The sequence below is a fragment of the Martes martes genome, assembly GCF_963455335.1.
Source record: "Martes martes genome assembly, chromosome: 5".
Taxonomy (NCBI): domain Eukaryota; kingdom Metazoa; phylum Chordata; class Mammalia; order Carnivora; family Mustelidae; genus Martes; species Martes martes.
The window spans coordinates 87,811,650-87,837,848 of record NC_137892.1 but is presented as its reverse complement, the minus strand read 5'-3'; the positions used below and the strand labels follow the sequence as shown (position 1 = coordinate 87,837,848).

At 40.2% G+C, this 26,199-nt stretch overlaps 1 protein-coding gene across 3 annotated transcripts in view; it reads right to left on the bottom strand.

Moving 5' to 3' along the window:
* DIAPH1 (diaphanous related formin 1) overlaps window positions 1-26,199 on the bottom strand; it is a 96,584-nt gene that overhangs the window by 17,921 nt on the left and 52,464 nt on the right. For all 3 annotated transcript variants that reach the window (XM_080803816.1, XM_080803815.1, XM_080803817.1), the window contains one exon: window positions 238-336. In XM_080803816.1, the coding sequence (XP_080659942.1) occupies window positions 238-336 (99 nt within the window). The remainder of the gene's footprint in view (window positions 1-237; window positions 337-26,199) is intronic.

The window sequence follows — 26,199 nt, the reverse complement described above, 5'->3', positions numbered from 1 at the left end:
CTTAACTACTGTTAGCACCATAGGAATTCGCCTAGTCCACTGTTAGTATCTAGTTTTATAGCAAAGAAACAAACTTGCAGCGCTACTGAGGAATTAAACAAGATACTGGAAGTTCACACTCCAATGCCTGGCATGCATCAGGAACTCAAGAAATCAAGAAACCCTGGATCTACCAAAATTAAGCTTTTAAAAGAACCCTTCCTATTTCAAATAGTTGGGATCACAGAGAATACTCACAGAGATTCTGGGCTGTCTTTGAATCCAACACCTTTAACTCTTTTACTTTTTTCTTTTGTACAGATTTCTTTTCTTCTCCACCTTCCTGATCCTTCTTGGCTAGTAAGGGAAAGATGAGAAAAGCATGATTATGGACAAGCCACATTGGGGTCTTACTGAACCACTGTACCAGCCAGCCTGGAATGCCTCCTCACTTCCTATTAACAATGGTTTCCCTATTGTATTCCTTCTCTTTAACCGGCCACCCTTCTATTGTTGACACCCACCCTCAACTACAGTCAACATCTCATTCTCATTTCTTTAACTGTTATCAATAATGCTTTTCCACCTATATGCTATCATTTGCTTGCAGATCCTTCTCTGAAGGACCAGATAATAAGTACTTCAGGTTTTGCCCACTACATGATCTATCTCAACTACTCAACACTGCCACTATGGCATGAAAGCAAAGATGATACATAAATGAATGGATGGTCAGCCTGAGGGGTGTAGTCTGCCAACCTAGTATTGGAGCCTTCCACCATGTTATCCTTTTGTAACTATTAAATATCCTGTTTTCTTGGACGCCTGGGTGACACATTCAGTTAAGTGTCTGCCCTCTGCTCAGGTCATGATCCCATGGCCCTGGGATTGAGTCCCACACTGAGCTCCTTGCTCAGCAGGGAGCCTGCTTCTCCCTCTGCCTGCCTCTCTAAATCTCTTTCTCTCTCTGACAAATAAAATCTTTTTTAAAAAATCCTGTTTTCTTTCAAGCTCCATCTTGAATACAAGTTGTCTATAAAATTTTTCTTTTTTTTAATGACCTATTTATTATAGGGAGCAACTGAGTGTGCATGTGTGTATGCGTTTGCAAGCAGGGTGAGGGGCAGAGGGAGAGACTGCAAGCAGACCCCCCTGCACCTGACATGAGACTGAGCCACCCAGGCACCCATACTGGTTGAATTTTAAACCCCACAAAAAGTATTACCTGGTAAAAATAAATAAGAAATAAAGCAAACAAAAAAGAAAGTTAATGGCAAAAAGTGTCAACAACTAACAAAAACACTTATCCTTTGGCCTGTCAGTACAGACTTAAAGAAGGAAAATGTTAAATACATGAAGATTACTTATATAAACACTTACTGAGTACCTATTATGGAATATCTTTATGTGCCAGGTTATTCTGGGCACTGTGAATACAACAGTGAACGAAAGAGAGGAGCACCTGGGTGGCTCTGTCACTTGAGTGTCCAACTCTTGGTTTTGTTTTTGTTTTTGTTTTTGTTTTAAAGATTTTATTTATTTGACAGAGAGATCACAAGTAGGCAGAGAGGCAGGCAGAGAGAAGAGGGGGAAGCAGGCTCCCCGCTGAGCAGAGAGCCCAATGCGGGGCTCGATCCCAGGACCCTGAGATTATGACCTGAGCTGAAGGCAGAGGCTTAACCCACTGAGCCACCGAGGTGCCCCCCAACTCTTGGTTTTGGCTCAGGTCAAAATCTCAAGACCCTGGGATCAAGTCCCACATGGACCCCTGTGTCAGGCTCCAAGTTCAAGGCAGAGTCTGCTTGTCCCTCTCCCTCTGCTCCTTCCCTTGCTCATGTTCTCTCTCCCTCAAATAAATAAATAAAATCTTACACACACACACACACACACACACAAAAGAGTGCACAGAACAGAGAAAGATTTCTGCCTTCATGGAACTCATATTCTAATCAAGAGAAAGGACAATCTAGGGCGCCTGGGTGGCTCAGTTGGTTAAGCGACTGCCTTCAGCTCAGGTCATGATCCTGGAATCCCGGGATCGAGTCCTGCATCGGGCTCCCAGCTCCACAGAGAGTCTGTGTCTCTCTCTGACCTTCTCCTCGCTCATGCTCTCTCTCACTGTCTCTCTCTCAAACAAATAAATAAAATCTTTAAAAAAAAAAAAGAGAGAAAGGACAATCAGTTAATACATAAAATACTGTATTAGCTAGTCATAGTTCTGTGAAAAGAAAATCAAGTAGGGAAGAAACAGACTTAATGGGCGATGGATTATACCTTTAGGGGGATGAGGGAAAGTCTTAGAATGTCACTTTTGAGAAAAGACCTTTTAGAAAGCGAGAACACAAGCTAAGTGAGTATCTTTAGGGCGAGGGGCATGCATTTCAGGAAGGGAAAGTCCAATACAAAGGCCTGAGAAAGGAGCATGCCCGGTGAGCTCAAAGAAAAGCAAAAAGCTAATTATACCTGCACAGAGTGAGGGGAGGTCAGGAAAAGTCAGAGAGGTACTAAAGACAGATTATGTAACAAAATGAAAATTATGGGTGGCCAGATAAAAATGGAGAATTAAAATATCCAGACTGTATTATGAAAACTTAGAAAAAAGGGGAGGAGAAAAGTTATAAGTAAAGCTCTCATTTTACACAGGCAAAACAGAAAGTTACGTATTCACTGCTGATGTTGAAAAAGAAAAAAAAAAGACTCAACTTTTTTGTTTGGCAGTAAAACAAAAATAAAGTACAAATACAAGAAAGAAAGGGATGAAAAGGTCGTTTTGTGGAATATGTAACTCCATGTAGCAATTCACAACAACCAAAAGACCAATGAGAACTACCAGAACTAGTAACTCAGGAGGGCTACAGAGAAAAGACAATCATCTGTGAAGAGGCCACTTTTAGAGCACAGGCTGGAGCAATGGGAGCCATGGAGTGGAGAAAGAGCCTATGGGCAACCTCCTGACCGAATACAGACAGGCCTATCAGGTGACCAACCTCAAAATACCAACGGGCTACTAACAACCAGACACAGTTACCTAAACAGGGAAAATTCCGTATGTCATTATACCTCCTCACCTTCCCTCTTGAAAAACATCCCGCATTCACTGCCTCATAGCAGACAGCCTCTCTTCTGCAGTCCTGCCAGCAGCTCCCTAGCAGTACATTCGATAAACTCTTGCCTTTGTTCTGCCTCAGGTGAGTCCTTTCACTGCCCGCCCACTGGCGTCCACCCGATCCTTGCCCTACATTTGAGAAGCCTTTCCAATGGAGACAGACACCACAATATGGACTTCTCAGCTCTACCAAAATGGAGTAGCCCCATGTAGAGGAAATACAACTGTATTTAAAAACTGGGGAGGGTAAAGGGACCTAAAGGAAAATGAAATTTCTATGCTTACTTGAACTGGTAGAACAGTATCATCAGGGCATCTGGGTGGCTCTATCAGTTAAGGGTCTGTCTTCAGCTCAGATCCTGATCCCAGGGTTCTGGGATCAAGCCCTGTGTCAGGTTACCACCTTCTCCCTCTCCCCAACTTGTGTGTGTCTCTAATAAATAAAATCTTAAAAAAAAAAACAAACAATATATTTAAAGGACTGAAATCAGAGCATGTTCTCTAACCATAATGGAATCAAACAACAAATCAATAACCAAAAGAGAACAGGAAGATACCCAAATATTTGGAAACCAAAGAACCACTTCTAAATAATTTGTGAGTCAAAGAGGAAGTCTCAGAATATTTTAAGATACACAGAACTGAATGAAAATGAAAGTACAATACATCAAAATATATGGGATGCAGCTACAGCAGTGCTGACAGTGAAACTAACAGCACCAAGTTTACATTAGAAAATTAGAAAGACCTCAGGTCAGTAGTCCAATTTTCTATCTCAAGGAGCTACAAAAAGAAGAGCAAAACAAACCCAAAGCAACCAGAAGGAAGGAAATAAAGAATTTATGAGCAGAAATCAATGAAAATGAAAATAGAGAAAATCCAATCACTCAAAAAGCTGCTTAAAAAAAAATCAACAATGGGATGCCTGGGTGGCTCAGTTGGTTGGGCGGCTGCCTTCGGCTCGGGTCATGATCCCGGCGTCCTGGGATCGAGTCCCGCATCGGGCTCCTTGCTCAGCGGGGAGCCTGCTTCTCCCTCTGCCTCTGCCTGCCTCTCTGTCTGCCTGTGCTCACTCTCTCTGACAAATAAATAAATAAAATCTTAAAAAAAAAAAAAAACTTTAAAAAAAAATCAACAAAACAGACTCCACTAAAACGTTGCTAGAACTAATTCATGAATTCAGTCACAGGATATAAAATCAACATGCAGAAATTGGTGCACTTCTATACGCCAGTAACAAAGCAGCAGAAAAAGAAATCAAGGAATCAGTCCCTTTTGCAATTGCTCCAAAAACAGAATACCTAGTAATAAACCTAACTAAAGAGGTAAAAGATCTATATTCTGAAAATTACAGAACACTTACGAAAGAAATTGAAGAGGACACAAAGAAATGGAAAAATATTCCATGATCATGGATCAGAGAAACAAACACTCTTGAAATGTCTACCCAAAGCAATCTACACATTTAAGGCAATCCCTATAAAAATACCACCAGCATTTTTCACAGAGCTAGAAAAACAATCCTAAAATTTGTATGGAAGTACAAAAGATCCCAAATAGCCAAAGCAATCCTGGAAAAGAAAAACAAAACTACAGGCATCACAATTCTGGATTTCAAGCTATACTGCAAGGCTGTAATCATCGAGACAAAAAGAGACACATAAGACAAAAAGAGACAGAATAGAAAGCCCAGAAATGGACCTAAAACTATATGGTCAACTCATCTTTGACAAAGCAGGAAAGAATATCCAGTGGAAAAATCAGAGTCTCTGTAACAAATGGTTTTGGGACAAAAAATTCCTGGGTCAGTCTGGGCTGTGGCCCAGAGAACTGTTGACCACAGAATCTGCTCCCTTTCCACGATGAGGAGTTTTTGTCCTGGGAAATGATGGTGCAGGTAGGGACCACATTTCCTAGCCCATCTTGCATCTGGGAGGTGACCGTATGATGTAAGAGCAGATTGATGTATACTGATTCTAAGCCAGGATTTTTTTCTTATAATACAGATTAAAATTTATTTCTTGCTTTAAGGGTTAATCTTATGTTATATGAGTTACATCTCAATACATGCAAATACATACAACAGACCAAAGATGGAAAACCTAAAACTATTAACTTCTAGAGGAAACCAGAAAAATCTTCCCAACTTTGGGGTAGGCAAAGATTTTTAAAAACAAACCATGTGATGGGCAGAATGTTAAGTGCACATACCCTGTATAACCCTTCTCCTTGCTGTCCTTATAGAAGAAAACTACCAGGTTGTGGAGAAGACCATGTGGCAGGAAATAATAAGCAGCCTCCAGAAGCTGACAACAGCCCTTAGTTGATGACCAGCAAGAAAACAGTTATCTATGTCCTACAATTATAAGGAGCTGGATTCAGCCAAATAGCACATAAGCCTGGAAGAGGACAATGAGCTCCAGAAAGCAAGGAAATCCAGCCAGAACCTTGATTTTAGGTTGGTGTGACACTCAACATGGATTCCAGACCCACATAAACTACAGAATAATAAATCTACACTGTTTTAATTTTGTGGGAATTTGTTACAAAGCAATAGAAAATAATACAAAACATAAAAGAAAAAAATTGATAAAGTAGACTTCATCAAAATTAAAAACTTCTGAGGCGCGTAGGTGGCTCAGGCGTTAAGAATCTGCCTTTGGCTCAGGTCATGATCCCAGAGTCTGGGGATCGAGCCCCCAGTCAGGTTCCCTACTCAGCAGGGAGCCTGCTTCTCCCTCTCCCACTCCCCTTGCTTGTGTTCCCTCTCTCACTGTGTGTCTCTCCGTCAAATAAATAAATAAAATCTTAAAAAATGAATAAAAATAAAAAACTTCTGTTCTTTCAAAGGTACCATTAAGGAACAAAATGGTAAGTCTGGGAAAAAATACTTAAAAAACACAGATCTTAATATAGGACTAGTATCTACAACATATAAAAAAAAATTCTCATTATTTAATCCTAAGAAAACAACTCATTTTTTTTTAAATGGGTAAAAGATTTGGACAGATACTTCACCAAGAAAGTTATACAGGTTTAAGTAAGCAAAGGAAAAGAAGCTCACCATCATTAAGTTATAGGAATATGTACTAGTAATTAAGTTAATTAGAAATTAAAACTACAGGAGCACCTGGGTGGCTCAGTGTTAAGCATCTGCCTTTGCCTCAGGTCATGATCCCAGGGTCCTGGGATCGAGCCCTGCATTGGGCTCCCTGCTCAGCAGGAAGCCTGCTTCTCCCTCTCCCACTCCCCCTGCTTGTGTTCCCTCTCTTGCTTTGTCTCTGTCAAATAAATAAAGAAATAAAATCTTAAAAAAAAAAAAAAAAGGAAGGAAGGAAGGAAAGAAAGAAATTAAAACTGCAATGCCTAAGGGGGTGCCTGGCAGGCCCACTTGGTAAAGCATGCAACTCTTGATCTCAGGGTTGTTCAGTTTGAGCCTCACACTGGATGTAGAGATTACTTAAAAAACCCAAACCCTGCTGACTGCTTCTCCCTCTCTCTGACTGCTTCTCTGCCTACTTGTGATCTTTGTCTGTCAGATAAATAAAATCTTTAAAAAAAAGAAAAAAAAAAACCCCAAACCCTGCAATGCCTAACCCACAAGATTCACTAAAAAACCAAAACTGATAAAACTAAGTGCTGGTAAGGATGCAAAGCATCTGCTGGTGGAAATGGAAAAAAAAAAAAAAATGGTACTGCCACTTTGGAAAACAGTTTGGCCGTTTCTTATACAGTTAAACATATATTAGTAACATATGACCTAATGATCCCATTCCTAGATATTTTTCTAAGAAAAATGAAAACGTACATCCAAACAAAATCTTGCATGTAAATGTTTCTACTGACTTCACTCTTAACTGCCCCAAACTGGATTCAACCCAAATGTCCATCAACCAGGAAATGGATATAATGGACTCTTACTCAGCACTGAAGAGGAGTATCTCTGTATACAACAACATGGACAAATCTCACATACATTATGCTGGGTGAAAGAATCTCGGTTTAAAAGGTTACTTAAAGTTTGATTCCATTTATTATGACTATTATGGAAAAGATAAAACTGCAGACAGAAATCACATCAGTGGCTGCTAGGGCCTGGCAGTGAAGAAAGGGGATGGACAAATGGGCGGGAGGGAACTTTTTAGAATGATGAAAATATTCTTGAGTGTGGTGGTTACATGGCTATATATATTTGTCAAAATTCATAGAACTGTACATATACAAAGGATAAATTTTATTATATGCATCTTGTACCTCAACAAACCTGTCTATCTGAACAAATTACATCTTCAAGGCCAATAAAAATAGAGTAGTAAGTATAAGGCTGTAATAATTGTAACAAAGTGACAAACAACATTTGAGGTGAATAAAGAGCAAGAAATAGACATGAAACACATATCATATGCCAAAGTAGAAACTCAAATCAATGAAAAAAGGATGGTCTATTATACACTTTTTTCTTAAGTGACTGGAAGTGGATACTTGAGGCTCTGTGTGCCATACAGTTTGTATTGCAATTACTCAACTCTACTAGTGTAATATGGAAGAAGACAAAGATAATGTCATCAAATGGGCATAGTTGTGTTCCAACAACTTTATTAACAAAAATGGGTCGAGGATAGCTTGCTGACATCTGGTCTAACCAATAGTGCTGGAACAACCAGCTCTCCACTTTGAATTGAAATAGATCCTAATTTCATGCTGCTCACAAAAATAAATTTGAGGGGTGCCTGGGTGGCTCAGTGGGTTAAAGCCTCTGCCTTCGGCTCAGGTCATGATCCCAGGGTCCTGGGATCGAGCCCCGCATGGGGCTCTCTGCTCAGCAGGGAGCCTGCTTCCCTTCCTCTCTCTCTCTGCCTGCCTCTCTGCCTACTTGTGATCTCTGTCAAATAAATAAAGTCTTAAAAAAAAATTAAAAAAAAAATAAATTTGAGACATATTAAACAGTAAATGTTAAAAATAGAATATAATTTTGAATAAACAAAATTCTAAGAATAACAAAATCAAGATGATATAAAGACTGGTTTCATTATATAACATTTTCATTTCTCAATGTGGTGAAAATTACCATGTAAAATACGAAAAGAAATGAAAACTACCATTTCCAATAATGATGCCAACTCTCCCATGAAAATCATCTAAAAAGGCCGATATAGTGTTTAAAAAACCACCTTGAAAACATGGAAGAAGTGATAAGATGGTGATGCACTGCACTGCTCCAGAAAGGTAACCACAACACCGGCACACTGTTCCCATATGTGTTTGATGGTTTTCTGTGGCAAGGGTGGACAGGATCAAGCTTCAGTTTCTGGCTATGTGGGGAGTGTCATATGAGGCTCTCTCCTCAGTAGCTGGGAACCCAAAAGGCTACATCCTGTGTAAAGTTCAACAACAGGTTCACAGGTGAAAGCCCTAGAAAGCCTATACTTTAGGAACATGGTGAATAAATGCAGAGAGAAAAATATTAAAAGTAATGAAAACAAACAGACAAAAAAACACCGTACACATACAACACATAAAATGGAAGGCTAACTGTGATATTCACTGGCACTGAACATGAAAGCAGAAAGTGCCAAAAGAAAGGGTATCTGGGTGCCACAGTCAGTTAGGTGGCTATGTTCAGCTCAAGTCATTATCTAAGGGTCCTGGGATCAAGCCCATCATCCAGCGAGCCTGCTTCTCCCTCTTCCTCTGCCCCCACCCCATGTGCTCTCACTCTCTTTCTCAAATAAATAAATAAAATCTTTTTTAAAAAGTATTAAAAGAGAAAGAAAATTAAAAATGGATTACTTGAAGGAAAAATAGCTGTGAATTTTCCAAAAGTGATAAAGGATTTCAACACAAAGAATCAAGAAGCTCAGAGAATCCCCAAGAATAATATAAGAACCACATCATGGCACACCATCACCATAAAACTGCTAAAAATCAGAGTAAAATTCTCCGAGTAAAAGGGGGTAGAACATAATTACTTCCAAGGAACTACAGTAACACTGACAGTGAAGTTGTGTTAACAAAAAAGGGAAAACAAGAAATATCTTTCAAGAACATAGGTGAAACAAAGATATATCCACATGAAACAGTGTTTATTACCAGTATACAGGAATTAATAAAATAATTATTAAGGGGAGTAATTATTCAGGCAGAAGATGAAAAATTATCACAAAAGGAAATACAGAAATATACATTGGGTGAAGAACACTAGAAAAGTGTTTTTAAGTTAATACGGACATTACGAAATAATAGTAAAAATGCTTGTGTGATCCAAAACATGGAGAACTAAAATACATGACATCAATGGGTCAAAAAGGTACATTGTAAATAGAGCTAAAATGATATAAGTTGGGGCGCCTGGATGGCTCAGTGGGTTAAAGCCTCTGCCTTCAGCTCGGGTCGTGATCCCAGGTTCCTGGGATCGAGCCCCGCATCGGGCTCTCTGCTCAGCAGGGAGCCTGCTTCCGTTCCTCTCTCTGCCTGCCTCTCTGCCTACTTGTGATCTCTGTCAAATAAATAAAAAATAAAAAATCTAAAAAAAATAAAAATAAAATAAAATGATATAAGTTCTAGCATTATCTGGAAGGTGGTAAAAGTTATAATTTGTATTAGATTGTAATAAATCAAGGATGCATGTGTAATTTCTAAGGTACCTGTAAAAAGTGAAAAAATGTATAACTAAAAATAAAGTTCTAGGGGCACCTGGGGGGCTCAGTGGGTTAAGCCTCTGCCTTCAGCTCAGGTCATAATCTCAGGGTCCTGGGATCAAGCCCTACATTGGGCTCTCTGCTCGGCGGGAAGCCTGTTTCCCCCTCTCTCTCAGCCTGCCTCTTTGCCTACTTGTGATCTCTCTCTCTCTCTCTCTGTCAAATAAATAAATAAAATCTTTAAAAAATATAAAGTTCTAAATGAATTTGTAAGAAGATTAAGAACAGAAAAAGACAAAGTGGAAAAAAATTAAACAAACCAAATAGCAATATGGTATATATGAATTAAAATGAATTAAATACTTTGCAACAAAAGACTAAGATCATCAGACTGGATTTACAAAACACACACTAAATATGTGCTGCTTACAAGGGACACACTTTGAATAAAGATACGAATGTTAAGGGTAAATAATGGAAAAGGTATACTGAACAAAAGAAAGCTGTTGTAGTTATATTAATATCAAATAAAAAATTCTTCTCTAATAATGTTACTGGTTTGAACACACATTTAATAATAAAATGTCAATCCACAAGGAAGACAATTCTAAATCTAAATACATCTAATAATTTAGTTTCAAAATATATAAAGTAAAAACTGAGTAAACCAAAAGAAGGGCAATTCTACAACCACTGTGGAAGAATACCTTTTGTACAGAAACGAAAACAAGCCAAGAAAAAGTTGCAAAGTATATAAATGCGAACACATTTCACAAACTTGACCTAATTGCTATATTAGAACAATACATCCAACAATGAAAAACTATACTTTTTTTCACATACACACACAGCATGTGTACCAAATTCACCCACCACATGCTGCATCAAAAAGCCTCAACAAATTTCAAAGGGTAAAAATCATTCAAAGTATGTTCTTTGACCACAACTCGGAAATCAGTAAAAAAGGTAACGAGAAAATCCCCAACTATTTCATAACAAATAAATATCCAAATAACTCTGAAGTTAGGTAAGAAATCACAATAGAAATTAGAAAATATTTTGAACAGAATGAAATCAGCATATAACAGAATAGATGGAATGAATAGAAAGTGCAAAATAAGATAGCAGATTGAAACTCAAGTATTTCAGTAATTATGTTAAATGTAAATGGATTATATGCTCTTGTTAAAACCAGTATTGTCAACTGGAGTGAAAAAGACAATAAATGGTCCAAGTATATGCTGTTTTATGAAGGAAACATCTAGAATTAAGACTACAGGAAGGATGAAAAGTATAAAGTTACACTAGGCAAATTCTAACTAAAAGCTTAGGGCACCTTTGTGGCTCATGCAGTTAAGCATCTGCCTTTGGCTTGGGCTGTCATCTCCAGGTCCTGGGTGGAGCCCCATGTTAGGTTCCCCACTCAGCAGGGAGTCTGCTTCTCTCTTTCCCCCTGCCCCTCCTCCCAGCTCATACAGTCTCTCTCAAATAAATATATAAAATCTTAAAAAAAAAAAAAGTTGATGAAATTCCGTCAATTTTAACAAGTCTTTTAGGCAACAAAAATCATATAGAACATAAATAAGCACTCATCACAATGATAAAAGTTTTAGTTTATCAGCGAAATATAAGGATTTTGAATTTCTGTGTACCCGGTAACATTATACACTTATATATTAAAAACATAAAGCCCAAAAATGAATAATCTGAAACTAATCGTGAGGACACATTAGACAAACCCAAACTGAGGGACATTCTACAAGCTCACAGGTATGTACTCTTCAATAACGTCAAGGTTAACACAAACAATGTGTCATTGTTGGATGGAACAACTGATGGCTGGAACAATTAATCCTGTTAGAAGGCCCATACCACCCAAAGCAATCTACAGATTCAATGCAATTTCTATCAAAATACTAACAGTAGGGGTGCCAGGGTGGCTCAGCTGTTAAGCGTCTACCTTTGGCTCAGGTCATGATCCCGGGGTCCTGGGACTGAGCCCCACATCAGGCTCCCTGCTCCATGGGAGAGCCTACTTCTCCCTCTCCCACTCCCCCTGCTTGTGTTCCCTCTCTCTGTCAAATGAATAAATTTAAAAAAATCTAAAAAAAAAATACTAACAGTATTTTTCACAAGTAGAATCAATAATCCTAAAATTTGTATGAAGCCACAAAAGACCCCGAATAGCCAAAGCCATTTTCAGAAAGAAGAATGAAGCTTTAGGTATCCCAATCCCAGATTTCAAGATACAGTACAAAGCTCTAATAACTGAAACAGTATAGTTTTGGCACAAAATTAGACGCATTGATCAACGGAACACAACAGAGAGCCCAGAAATAAACACAGGTTTATAGGGTAAATTAATCTACAACAAAAGGAAGCCAGAATATACACCGGTGAAAAGACAGTCTCATCAATAAATGACGCTGGGAAAGCTGGACAACCACATGCACAAGAATGAAACTGGACCAATTTCTGAACACCAGACACAAAAATAAACTGGATTAAAGACCTAAATGTGGGGAACACCTGGGTGGCTAAGTCGGGTAAGTGTCTTGACTTCAGCTCAGGTCAAGATCTCAGGGTTCTGGGATGGAGCCCTGTGTCCTGTGTCAGGCTCCCCACTCCAGGGTGTCTGCTTGTCCCTCAGCTCCACCCCCGGCTCGTGCTCTCCCTCCCAACTCTCAAATAAATAAAATCCTTAAAAAAAAAAAAAAAAAGAGAGAGAGAGAGAGAGAGATCCTGTCACCTGTGACAAGATCTATGGACCTGGAGGGTATTATGTTCAACGAACTAAGTCAAAGAAAGACAAATACTTTTTCATTACACTTACATGTAGAATCTAAGACAACAAATGAACAAAAAGCAGAAAGAGACTCATATATGCAGAGAACTGATGGCTGCCAAAGGGGAGGAGGGTGGAAGGATGGACAAAACGGGCGAAAGAGATGGGAGGTACAGGCTTCCAGTTTGGAAGTAAGTCCTGAGGACAAAAGGTACAGTATAGGGAATATCGTCAGTGATGCTTTAAGAGCACTGTACAGTGACAGAGAACAGCTACACTGACTGCGAGCCTAACTGCAGAGCTGGGGGTTCACTATGTTGTACAACTAACACTAATGTACAACCAACACTAATGTAAAACTAACGTAAAACACTAATTTAAAAAAAAAAAGAACTAAATATAAGCATGTGTAAATAATTAACAGAAAGTATGGTGACCAAAAAACTGTCAAGGTCATGAAAGATAAGAATTGAGGAAGTGTAATGAGGAGGCTGACTCCATTTTTTGTTGTTCGTGGATAGCTGTTAAGGCTCCCCTGTCCCCTCTGCCCTTGTGCCCCACATCTTGGTGCTGGCAGCAGATTACAAGGACACAAGGTACTGACCTGGGCCAGAAGCTCACCCTGGCTCAACATCCTAACCTCAGTTAAAACCCATGCCGGTCTCCTTTTCTTGCCCTGTCAGCCATTTCAAACCTGCTTGAGAGGACTTCCCTGCTCTTTCCAAAGGCCTCAATTACTTAAGTTAATAATATCTTCTCATACCCTCTTGGTGTGTGTAGGGTATCATAAATCTTGACATTCAAACCCAATTTTGAGCAGAGATCCACTGCCTTTGCAGGTGACTGTAACAGGAATTATTTCCAATTAAAGAAGATTATAGAGTAACTGAATATAATGCATGATCCAGGATTTTTTCTGTAAAAGACATAATTGTAACAAGTGGTATAATCTGAAGGTCATGTTAGATAACAGAATTATTTTAATATGGATTAATATTAATTAATTAAATATTAATAAAATTAATATTTTAATATGGATTTCCTAACTTGATAAGTTTACTGTAGCTATGGAAATGTACACCAAAGGTTAGAGACATCATGCCTGTAACTTCTCAAATCTTCAGAAAAAAATGACACATACACACACACGTGTACTTATTCCAAAAAATGATACACACATATACATACACACATTATACAGGCAAATGTGGTAATATGTTAACATCTCAAAAATGTGATGAAGTATGTACAGGAAATTTTTTGTATTATTCTAGCAACTCTTCCATAACTCTGAAATTATATCAATATCAAAAGCTTTTCAAAAAGATGGGGCACCTGATTGGCTCAGTCAGTACAGCATGTGACTCTTAAGCTCAGGGTGGTCAGGTCAAGCCCCATACTAGGTATGAAGCCTACTTCAAACCAACCAACCAATAAAGACAAAAAGGAAGTAAAACTGACAGAACTGCAATGTGGCATGTTTTAAACTATTTCTGTCAGTAACTGATGAAACAAACAAAAAGGTACAGAAAATGTATTTATTTTTAAGTGATCTTTGAGTCCACTGAATGTGGACTCAAAACCACAACTCCAAGATCAAGAGTCACATGCTCCCCTGACTAAGACAGCCAGGCATCCCGAGAATACAAAAAATTTAAATACAATTAATAAAAAGGAACTAATGAAGATATACAGAACACTTCATGAAACTGAAGAACACATACATGCTTAAGTGCATACAGAATATTTATAATATTTAATATTCAGAGACAAATCTACCAATTTCTTTCCTTTTTTAAAAAATTTTATTTATTATTTATTTGAGAGGGAGAGCGAGCGAGCAAGAAAGCACAAGCTGGGGAAGCAGCAGAGGGAGAGGGAGAAGCAGGCTCCCGCTGAGCAGGGAGCCTGATGATGATGCTCCAATCCCAGGACCCCGGGATCATGACCTAAGCCGAAGGCAGATGCTTAATTGACTGAGCCACCCTCGTGCCCCTCTACAAATTTTTAAAAACTGAAATTACAAGAGCACTGACTGAAATGCCATTAGCTAGAAATGAATAAGAAATTTAAAAAGTCCTGAAAACTCACTGTGGTAGACAGACGAATGGCTTCCCAAAGAAATCCACAACCTAATTCCTAGAATCTATGAAAAACCACCTTGCATACAAAAGGTACAATGTAGGTATATAAAGGTAAGGATACTGAGAGGAGAGGATTATTCAGGATTATTTGGATGGACCCAATGTAATTATAAGGATCGTTATAAGAGGGAGGGAGGAAGGTCCCAGTTAGAGAAGAGATGTGATGACAGAAGCTGGGGGTGGGCACAAGAATATTCATTATCATCGCTTCACTCAACAACACTGGCTGGGTTTCTGAACCAGTGAGTGATAACGGAAGAAAAGGAAACAAGAATTCTAAGGATTAGAAAGAAAGAACACTCTCATTTGCTTTTCTTTTTTTAAGTATCAAAATAGAGCAATTTATTCAAGATACTTAATATAAATAACACACTCATTTGAAGATAACTGTCAACATAAAAAAATCCAAAAGAACCTATAAACTATGAGCAAACAAAAAATGAAATTAAAAATATAAAAATATGAAATATCTAGGAATAAATTTAAGCTGTACAAGACCTCTATGGACAAACTATATGACATTAATGAAAAACATTAAAAACAAGTGAGTGTTCTACAGGTTTATAGGTACATAGATTAAAGGACGATAAAGTTAAGATGTGAATTCTTCCCAGATTGATTTATAGTCAGTAGAATAAGAATCCTAACAAGTTTCTCTTTTTAAGTTGCTAAGTGGTTTCTAAAATTTATATGGAAATACTAGGTGTCAAAGGTAGGACATTCTTTTTTTGTTTGTTTGTTTTGTTTTACTTATTTGACAGACAGATCAAAAGTAGGTAGAGAGGCAAGCAGAAAGGGAGGAAGGGAAGCAGGCTCTCCGCTGAGCAGAGAGCCCGATGCGGGGCTCAATCCCAGGCCTGGGATCATGACCTGAGCTGAAGGCAGAGGCTTTAACCCACTGAGCCATCCAGGCACTCCAAAGGTAGGACATTCTTTAAAAAGCAACAAAAGATAGGTGGTATCAATGTATTATGAAACTGAAAACCAAAATCATGTGGTATTGGCACCTGGATAGACAAAATGATCAACAGCAAAGAGCAGAGTCCAGAAGACAGACCCACGCATAGAAGAGCACTTGAGGGAACAGACTGGGCATGTTAGACGACGACTGGGAAAAGGACAGAGTTCACAACAGATAGGACTGGAATTGTCACATGAAAAAACTAAGTTGCATCCATAGGCAAATAAATCAATTACAAATCAATTAAAAAGCTCAATGTGAAAGGCAAAACTACAATGACTAAAGGATTTCTTACACAAGACACAATATGCATTAGCCATAAAGAAAAAGCCTGATAAATCTAAGCACTTTACATAAGGAACTAGTCAACAAGACACTGAAGAAAGTGAAACGACAGGCAACAGAGTCAGAGATGTTTGTGATAAACCTAAGTAACAAAGGATTAGTATCTAGAATATATAAGCTATTCCTTTTATTTGAAATATGTCCATTTTGCAACCTCCTGAGCTAACAGGTCTATGCACTGAGAACTAATGGCTGCTAACATCACAGAAGGGATGGCCGGACATTTTAATTTTTTTTTAATTTATTTATTTGTTAGAGAGAGTGAGCGAGCGAGCACAGGCAGAGAGTGGTAGGCAGAGGCAGACGGAGAAGCAGGCTCCCCGCCGAGCAAGGAGCGCGATGTGGGACTTGATCCCAGGACGCTGGGATCATGACCTGAGCCGAAGGCAGCCGCCTAACCAACTGAGCCACCCAGGCGTCCCAGCCAGACATTTTATGTTGTCTGAAGAGGAACCTAACATTATGAAGAAGTCTTGGCAAGACACAAATAGAGCCTGATTCTGATTAAGCTTCTAGATCAATTTTATCCATTTACAGCAAATACAGGGGACAGAAACACAGGAACTACACTATGGTAATAAAATCACAAAAACCTGTATTATGAGAAACTCCACAGGACAAATAATGCAGTTCTTAAAACAAATGAACTTATAACAAATGAAAAATAAAGAAAAAAGGGAGAAAGGTAGAGATAAAGAGAGACAAAGACATTTAAAAACACAGGCAAAACTTAACTATAGTGTTCAGAATATAAACTTAGATGATTAAAAAAAAGTGATTACCATACCAGTTCAGGATAATTCTTTCTCTTAGTGGAAAAGGAGCACATGGAGGTTCCTAGGATCCCCCTGAGAAGTGTGTATCTCCAGACATGTGGCGTTTACAAAGGCATTCACTTTATAATTAAATTCCTTAAGTTGTACATCTGTTTTATGTAGCTTTCCATATTTGTCTTATATTTAACAATAAAAAGTATAAACATTAAAATACCTAAAAAGCAGATAATGACAATTTGGAGGAGAGGAAAAAGATAAAGTCTTCCATTTATAAATCAAGAAAAAGAGGCCAAAAAGAGGCCATATTATTTCAAGTATTACTATACAACACAAAATGACTGTCAATGAGATAGATAAAAACTTTTAAAAAGAGGAGGGTTTATTATTTCAGATAAGAAATGAAGGCATGGCCCAGTTACGGTGGGGCTGAAGGTAGAAAGCAATTAATGGATTTTAGACTTAAAAACAGAGGCAAACAGGTTTGACATAAACAGGTATGAACTCTTCGTTAGCAGATGTGAGTTGCAAAGTGGTATGAGTGAGCGGGTCTGAAGGTACTTAGTGTATACTGTAGGAGTGAGCAAACCAGTAAATACACTGCGGAAGAAGGAGCCAGATAAGAGAAGTGGTTCGAGAAGTCAGAATAGTGGTTACTCTGGGCCAGGGTGAAAGGAATAGGCAATCAGCTAAAATCTGAAGGGGGTACAAGGAATTTCTAGGTCTTAGTAATGTTCTGTTTTCTTGATCTGAGTGTTCACTACCTGGATATAAACTTCATGTGGAATTCTGTGACAATTCACTAACCCATACACATCTGATTTGTATACTTTGAATAAAATAAGAAAAGTGATATACATACACCCTCTGATGACAAGAACACAAATGCTACATATACGGTATAGGCAAAGACTACAAGCAGCACAGACAAAACTAAAATGGTATGCTGTGTTAATGTCGTTACATTATCCAGCATGTACATTTTTTTTTTTTAAAGATTTTATTTATTTATTTGACAGAGAGAGAGAGAGATCACAAGTAGGCAGAGAGGCAGGCAGAGAGAGTGAGAGAGGGAAGCAGGCTCCCTGCCGAGCAGAGAGCCCGATGTGGGACTCGATCCCAGGACCCTGAGATCATAACCCAAGCCGAAGGCAGCGGCTTAAACCACTGAGCCACCCAGGCGCCCCCAGCATGTACATTTTTAAAAGTGTCACCCACCAGCAAACTGTGAGACAGGTAAGACAGGAATGAGTCTGGATACCACCTATAATATTTTCATATCCTTAGAGAGCTGACCCTAGTTCAGCTTTGACACTGGGTAGGTAGGTTGAGGGAGACTCACGGACAACCAGCAGTAAAGATAAAAACTCAAGGGGCGCCTGGCTGGCTCTGTCAGTAGAGCGTACAGCTCTTGATCTTGGGCTCATGAGCTTGAGTGTCATGCTGGGCACAGAGATTACTTAAGAAAAAGTTAAAAATGAAGATAAAAAAATCACAATGTAGAATTGATAGGATACTCCCATTAACAGCCTTCCCACCCCTGTTGCTGGAATGGTGTATTGATTCAGTATAGAAATATTATAGCATTCAACATGTAAACTTACCAATGCTTGGGCTCCACCCCTCATTTTGCCAGACCAAGGACAAGAAGCCCAGAACAAAGGCCTCATACCATGTCTCACACTAAAAATGACATCAAGAGCTGAGTAATTTCAGTTGGTAGAACTGTATGAAATTCATTCATGACAAAAACATCGAATACATACAGCACGCCTTAGCAGAGAATGAAGGCGAATCTTTTTCTTTTCTAAGGCTATATTTTTTTGACACAGAGAGAAAGAGAGAGAGAGAGAGCACAAGCAGGGGGAGCAGCAGGCAGGCAAGCAGGCAGAGGGAGAGGGAGAAGCAGGCTCCCTGCCCAGCAAGGAGACCGATGTGGGGCTCGATCTCAGGACCCTGATCATGACCTGAGCAAAAAGCAGCTGCTTAAGCAACTGAGCCACCCAGGCACCCCAGGGTAAGAGAATTTTATGGGCAAATGACTGTGCCTCTCTGCTGACAAGAGCAAAAAGAAACCCCTATCACTCAGCCGACTCTTAAGTAAAGAGTATGTCAGCGCCAGCATCCAGGACTCCAGCTGCAGCAACCCTGACCTCTTTTGCGGATTCTAGGCACTTGTGCTAATGGGAACTACAGCTTACAAACTAGGCGTGTGGCCAACCAACCTAGTCTCTATGGAGCAAACTTGCCGAGTGTCATGCCAGCCTCACCAAGAAGTCAGACCCTGTAACTTCCCTTCTATAACCTATGCTCCCCCCTAAAGCAAGGGAACAGACTGCCGGCTCCAGCTGCTGTCAGTCAGGCACTGCCCTATTTCAGAAAGGAGAGAAAGAGCATCAAGCAAAAGCTTTCACCTCCTCATCCAAATCACACTCAAAGACAATCTTCAAAAAGGTCACGTGGCAGAGCGCCGAGGAGACAGTGCTGAAGCCATGAAAGAATTTTCATATGTCCCTGTCCCCAACACACCACAGGATTTTTCTTTCTGTGAGACTGTCTCTGAAATACTGCTAACTCATTAGGTCTGGTCAGAGAGAAAGGCTGCCACTGAAAAAAAAAGCAAGGTGACTGGGAGATAAAGCTGAGCATCTGAAATCACCCTAGGGACATAAGCTATCACACAGCAGATAAATCCCATATACCAAAGCTTAAAAGCGCTCCTTTAATTCCTAGGAAAGAGCATGGTCCACTCTGTTGAGAGCAGTCTGAAACTTTTCTTAAGACTTTGGGTAACAAGCTATCACGTCAGAAGAAATAAGCCCAGTAAGATATTCCAGCCCTTTCTCTGAAGGCTGCAGGGCATCCCCCCTTCACCTCTTCTCCCATCACTTCTGGAGGATGTCCTGAAGATGGGAAGCTGTGCTCTGTGAAAAGAATTCTGGCTCTGTACTTTCCCAGTCCCAACCTGAGGGATCCTCCCTCTTTCCTAAGAAATCAGGCCTAGAAACAAATTGCAAGATAAAAAATTAAGAGCCAGAACAAGCTGAAGAGGGAAACTACCGAGACATCAATCAATTGTAATTCATGGACTTTATCTGGCTCTGATTCATATTAACAAATTATTTAAAAAAAAAAAACAAAAACCCTATGGGTGCCTGGGTGGCTCAGTGGGTTAAGCCTCTGCCGTCAGCTCAGGTCATGGTCTCAGGGTCCTGGGATCAAGCCCCGCATCAGGCTCTCTGCTCAGCGGGGAGCCTGCTTCCACCCCTCTCTCTGCCTGCCTCTCTGCCTACTTGTGATCTCTCTCTCTGTCAAATAAATAAATAAAAATCTTTAAAAACCACAAACAAACCTGTAAGATAATTTGAGACACAATGGGTGGATATCTGATGATGTTAAAGTACTTTTTAGATGTGACAAAGATAATACAGTTCTTTTTTTTTTAAAGTCCTCATTTTTTGATATACATTCTGAACTACTTACTTAAGGCCTAATGATATAACTAATCAGGATACAGTTTAAATAACTGGTATGGCAAAAAGAAGGTTGATGTTGATAAATAAAACAAGATAAGCCCTGAGTTTTTAAACTGAGTTATGGGGTGCCTGGGTGGCTCACATGGTTAAGCATCTGACTTCAGCTCAGGTCACGAACTCAGGGTCCTGGATTAAACACCAAGTCGGGCTCCCCACTGAGCAGGGAGTCAGCTTCTCCCTCTCCCTCTACTGCTCCCCCTACTTGTACATGCTCTCTCTCTCAAATAAATTAAATCTTAAAAAAAAAAAAAGATAAAACAAATTGGGTGATGGAGACAGTTTTCATAACCTTCTCTTCTCAAACATATATGTGTATGTATTTATGTATTACAAGTGTATGTGTGTTTTTTTCACTTTTTCAAAAACAAGTGTTTTGTGTGTGTGTTTAAGTCAGACTGCTTCCCTGGGATCATTAGGGCATCAGATTCTTCTCAAGACAACAGAGTGAAAAGGGTACCTTTTCCTCTGAGCTGATCTATAACTGAGAAAACCACCTTCAACATCTCTAAGAAAAAACCACCTAAACTCAGGTTTAGATTCTTGAAGAGGGAGAAGGGATGCAACGCCTTTTGTCTCAAAAGCCAGCACACTCTGTCACAGTTAGGTGTCCAGTAGCCAGCACCCCTCTGTTCGTGGCTCAGAGGGCGGGGACCTGCTGGATCTGTCTCAGAATGCAGGCAGCCTGCAGCAAGGTAAGTCCCTGATGAACAAGGGCTGAGTAACGGAGTCTGCTGACTGCGTCTCGGCCTGTCTCACTCCTCCCCCAGTCCGGCTCCTCCCTTGCCCAATTCTTTTCTTCCTGCGTCACAAACACAAAATGGAGCTGGCTAAGAGCAAAAACAATTTGTCTAAAATGGCTGAATGCGGTAGGGAGTGCCAGGCAATAAAGCAAAGGGAAAGGGCACCCCCTGCTGTCCAAAAGAAGGACCCTATTTTTCTTTCTTGACTATTTTGCATATGTTTAAAGAATCCATCCTACAGAGTCCAACCTAATTTTGTCTTGAATCTTGATTATGTTGAATTCTAAAATTTAAGCAGACTGAGGCACAAGAAGGGAAGATAATTTCTAGTCTCTGAAGATAAAAGAGTCAAGGCACAATGTCAGCGGCCTAAGTCCCCGTGACCACTGAGTTCCGGACCCCCAGAACGGAAGGGAGGTCCCACTATGTAGCAGAATACTCCCCAACTGCAGTAATGAGCTAATGGCCCCCAGAGCCCCACAGCTGCAGCCATCACTTCCCCAGGAATTCCTGTCGCAGGCTTCTCTCAGTGAAGACCACAAACAGGAAATGGAGGAGAAGGGAGTTGCCCAACATCCTGGAAACTAGGTTCTTAAGAACGGCAGGTGGGAATGAGTAAGTGAGCTAGGAAAAAGGACTCTGGGAAAATACTGTTGAGAACACAGACTGACTTCTAAAGCCTGCAGGACTTTAAGATTCTGTAGGGCTGAAAGATTTCAGCTGAGTTCTACTGCGTTATACTCCACTCCACCTAACCTTCGTTCTCACTGACTCAGGCCCACATACTCCTTGCTCAGCCTGAGATGAAGCCTGAGACATTTGTCCCTATTCTACAAGGAACACCCTCCATAATCTCATGCTATCCTTCCCTTGAGTAAAAGAGTAATTTCTGAGTAAGAGAGAACACATGAGAAAGGTGAAGAAAGTGGAAACATGCTGAGACATCTGTGGATCCAAGTCATGGGCACCTTCCAATGACTCTCGAAAGCCCGAGCTTATCCAGCATCCGTGAGGAGAGACAAAGGCAGGGCATACAATCTATGTGAGCACAGAACCACAACAGGAAGTTTAAAAAAAAAAAAAAAAAGTGGACTCTGTACCAGTATAGTTCCCTCTGATAAAACAGGGCTTTGGGGGGAAGAGTCTTAGATCTGCCTAGCTTATCTAAAAAAGATTTGAACACTTATCAGTAAGATCCCCAGGAAATAACAAACCTTCTGTGAAGGTAACAAAGCTAGGGCATCACCAAGTCCTCCCAGCATACACCAAGGCATGTCCATTAAGCTCTACATAAGCTCTTGGATTCTGAGGAAAGGCCAAAGCAAGAGGGCCCTACCATGTGCTAATTTAAGAAACTGCCTAAGTGGAGGATTTCTACTTTATATTCTCCACAGCTATAACATACACGAGGAAAAAATTCATCACCTTGAAGCCATGTGTAGGTATACACCATAGCAGGGAAAACCAGATTCCTATCACTGACCTCCTGACCAAACCAAATACCCATCTGCTAAGGCCCCAGAACTAGGCCACCATGGATGTGCAAGGAGATGAAACAAACGGGCAGAGACAGATAAACCTGAAGGACAAGAATAGGACTGAATTCCAAAGCACAAAAACCAAGTGCTAAGAGTTACGAAGAAGGGAGCAAATGGAGTCTGAAAGGGTGGCAGAAAAGCAGTATTAGAAATCTGGGCGCTTCTCAAAACATTTGATCCCTCAGACAAGAAGTCAGTGAGTTTCTCACAGACACTTTCCCAGCACACCCAGGAAGGTGACTCAGTACAGGAGTGCTCAGGAGGAGATCAGCCTCAGGGATGTGGGTGAAGGTGGACTGGAAGGACAGACAGGGGACACTAAAGCTAGAGGACAGGAGAAAAGGCATCCAAAGGTGGCACTTGGTATAAAATTTTTGCTTTTCTTTAAAGATATTAACTAAAATCCACACATTACAACTGGCTGACATTTTTAGATTCTCTTTTAACCTATATGTTCCTCGTCTCATTTTTCCCCTGGAGATTTATTTGTTAAGGAAATTAGGACTGGTCACTGGGGAAATGCAGAGTGCTGGCCCAGTACTGCAACAGCTCCTAGAAGCAGGAACCTCTGAAATGCCTGCCTTCGTGCCACTCCCTTCCCCTAAATGCTAGATTCTGAACCTAACAGATCTGGGATTAAATTCTAGCATGGTATTTACTTGCTATGAGATCTTAATAAACAAAGTACATATTAATTCCATACTTTCAATTTCTCAGTTATAAAACGAAGATACCACCTATTAGGCAGCACTGTTCCAATGACTGGAAAGAACAGATTATGACCTCCTACCACTGAGAGCATCTGACATCAAATACGTATTCTTAAATCAGACTGAGAAAGAGAAATACCTTCATCTTTTTCTAGGGACTTGGAGCAGTTTTAATCTTTGCTGGGTCTCACCTAAATCCTGAGTAAACTGCACATTTCTTAAGCTATTTTCAGTAACAAAGGATCCTAGAAACACCCTCCAATTTAGCCAGGAGGGTTCCTTCCCCTGGGAGGGGAAGTAACATGGTAAGAGCCTAACAAAGAGAACAGATGGAATAAATACCCAGCCCCCAGCCTGAGTCTGCAATGGCAGCAGCTGGTTTTCTTCGTCATACTGTTTTTTTCCCTTCTTTGTTCCTAAGGTGGAAGCCAGGAAAGGGTGGGGAAAGGGTGGGGGGGAGGGCAAGACCGTCATCACTGTTAACTGAAAGTCACCTGATATTCTCCTCCAATCCCTAGTCTCTGACCTCACAATCTGGACTCTGAGCCAAAACAGCTCAACTGCGCACACCCCGTGGCTGAAAAGAAAAATGCAAGCAGAATAGGAATGCAAGCAGAAGAGGAAAAGAGGGTCAGTCTTCCTTGAAGGATTTCAGCAGTTTTTCTTTCCAAGAAGAAATTTAAACACACACACACACACACACACACAATCTTATATTCTAATCTAATAGATAACGAAAGGAACAATTACAGACTCTAAGAACAGAGTTGGGATTACCATTGGATTAGGAAGGACCGAAAGATTCCATCCCATCCTGCATACGTGGGGTTACCAAAGCCCTTCTCTCATATAACTGGGGTTCCCTTATCCTTAGGATGTCGAGAGAAGAACAAATAGCTTTTTAAATTGGAATCTGATTTTTCGAGGACAGGCAGGCTAGAATCATCACGAGAAGTCAAGTACAGAGACTGTTACCTGCTTTGTAGAACTGGATATTAGCATTCTGCTTTGTATATATTCATTTCTTAGGTCCAAGCGCTTCTAAAAGCCCCTTTTTAAAGCATCCTGGCCACTGGCAAACTTTCTTCTTAACCCTTTTGTTCTTCCCATTAAAAGAATAAGATGATGTCTGCCTTCAGCTCAGGTCATGATCCCAGGGTCCTGGGATTGAGCCCCAGGTAAGGTTCCCTGCTCAGTGGGGAGTCCGCTTCTCCCTCTCCCTCTGCCATTCCCCTCACTGGTGCTCTCTGACTCGCTCTCTGTGTGTCAAATAAATAAATAAAAATCTTAAAAAAAAAAAATAAGATGGCAACATTATAGAGAAACTGAAGGAAAAGAAATCAAGCACCCTAACAAACTCTGTTAAGAGTATTCTGGTATATTCCCTTCCAATCTTTCACTTCTGCACTTTTTCTGTAAAACACAGTTACGATGAGGGTTGTACATAATAGTATCCTGCTTTTCCTGCCTAACACTCTATCCTCAGCATTTGAAGTACACTTCAAAATGCTGTGAAGTCAAAGTGCCAGAATTATAAATACAACAGTTACAGTGTACTAAGTTCCAGAGTGATTATCTCCAGAACAAAAACTGAGAAGGAAGCAAGAAAAGAATGAAGTAGGTCATCCCTCTCCTTTGAAGACCGTAACCCTCTGTGGAGTAGCATCCCTATGCTAGTGAGATAAACCTCTGCTCCTGCTCAGGCATATAATGCTCCAGAGGGAGGCCAGGTGCCTGGAAGGGCCCAGGGCAGAACTTTTCAAGTGTCTCTTCTCCACACCACAATGGCTGGAAGGCTCCATCCAGTAGAAACTGCCCTACATTTAGAGTTGGTGTGTTCAATCATTTATTCCATAAAAGAGTCTGCAGGGAGAACAATAGGAAACACAGGCATGCTAAGTTGTTGCAGCTAGCATTTCAAAAAAGGGACAAATTGCTCCATTACCATATTTTTGGTTTTATCCTAGCTTCATTAGAAAAGCTATGCATGCTTATTGAAAATTTAGGATTTTTTTTTAAATAAAGAAGATCTCTATGTACTGATATGAAAAATCCCCAGGATATAGAAGGTACAGAACAATACAGATAGTACGTTACTTTTTGGTAAAGGGAGGGAGGATAAGAATCTTGATCAGTATTTGTTTACAATTGCATTTTTTAAAAAAAACGTTAAAAACATAATCAAGAAAATAATAAAAACAATGACCTCTAAGGGTAGGGAGGGGAGGGATGAGATGGGTTAACACTAGGGTGGCAATGAGAGTTCTTTATACTTTATCTTGACTTCTCAACTACCTAGATTACCTGTGCAGAAAAACAAGTAACAGAAACAAAAAAGCCTGAGAGGAATTACCCACTGGTGGAGATATGCTGAGTACGTCCTAAAAACTGGTCTGTCTCTAACCTCATGTTTGCAGGGAGACTAGTCCCATATTTGCAGAAAAGTAAGTTCATATCCAACAATTCCTGAAGCATGTAAGGGATGCTGAGAACAGTGCTGTTCCCTTGAGGCAGCTGCTTTGGGCTCCACCAAGTAGCAGCCTGAGAATACTGGTCACTCACTCTCCTGCTTATCCCAAAGCCCAGCTCTGGTCTTGCCATTTCCTAGATCCCACTTCTCCTCCTCCATACATCTCCGATCCCTACACTGCATGGTGAGGGACTAACTGAATAAGAACAAGAGTTACATCTGCATAGCTGCAGCCCCCTCATCCTGGTCTGGACATCCTGAGCTGAAACAACTCCATCTTTGTTATACAACCCAAGAGATCTCCCATTATCTGCCCTCCAGCCTCCCCAGTCTCTCAGTGGTTCCTAGCTACTTCACAGACTCAGAGACCCTCTTCAATAAATCCTTCAAAGATGCCTAATGAGAGATCTGGCTGAGAAGATGTCAAGAGAAGAATTTTGTAAAAACAAGTGCCCCTGAAGTAGAGCCTCCAAA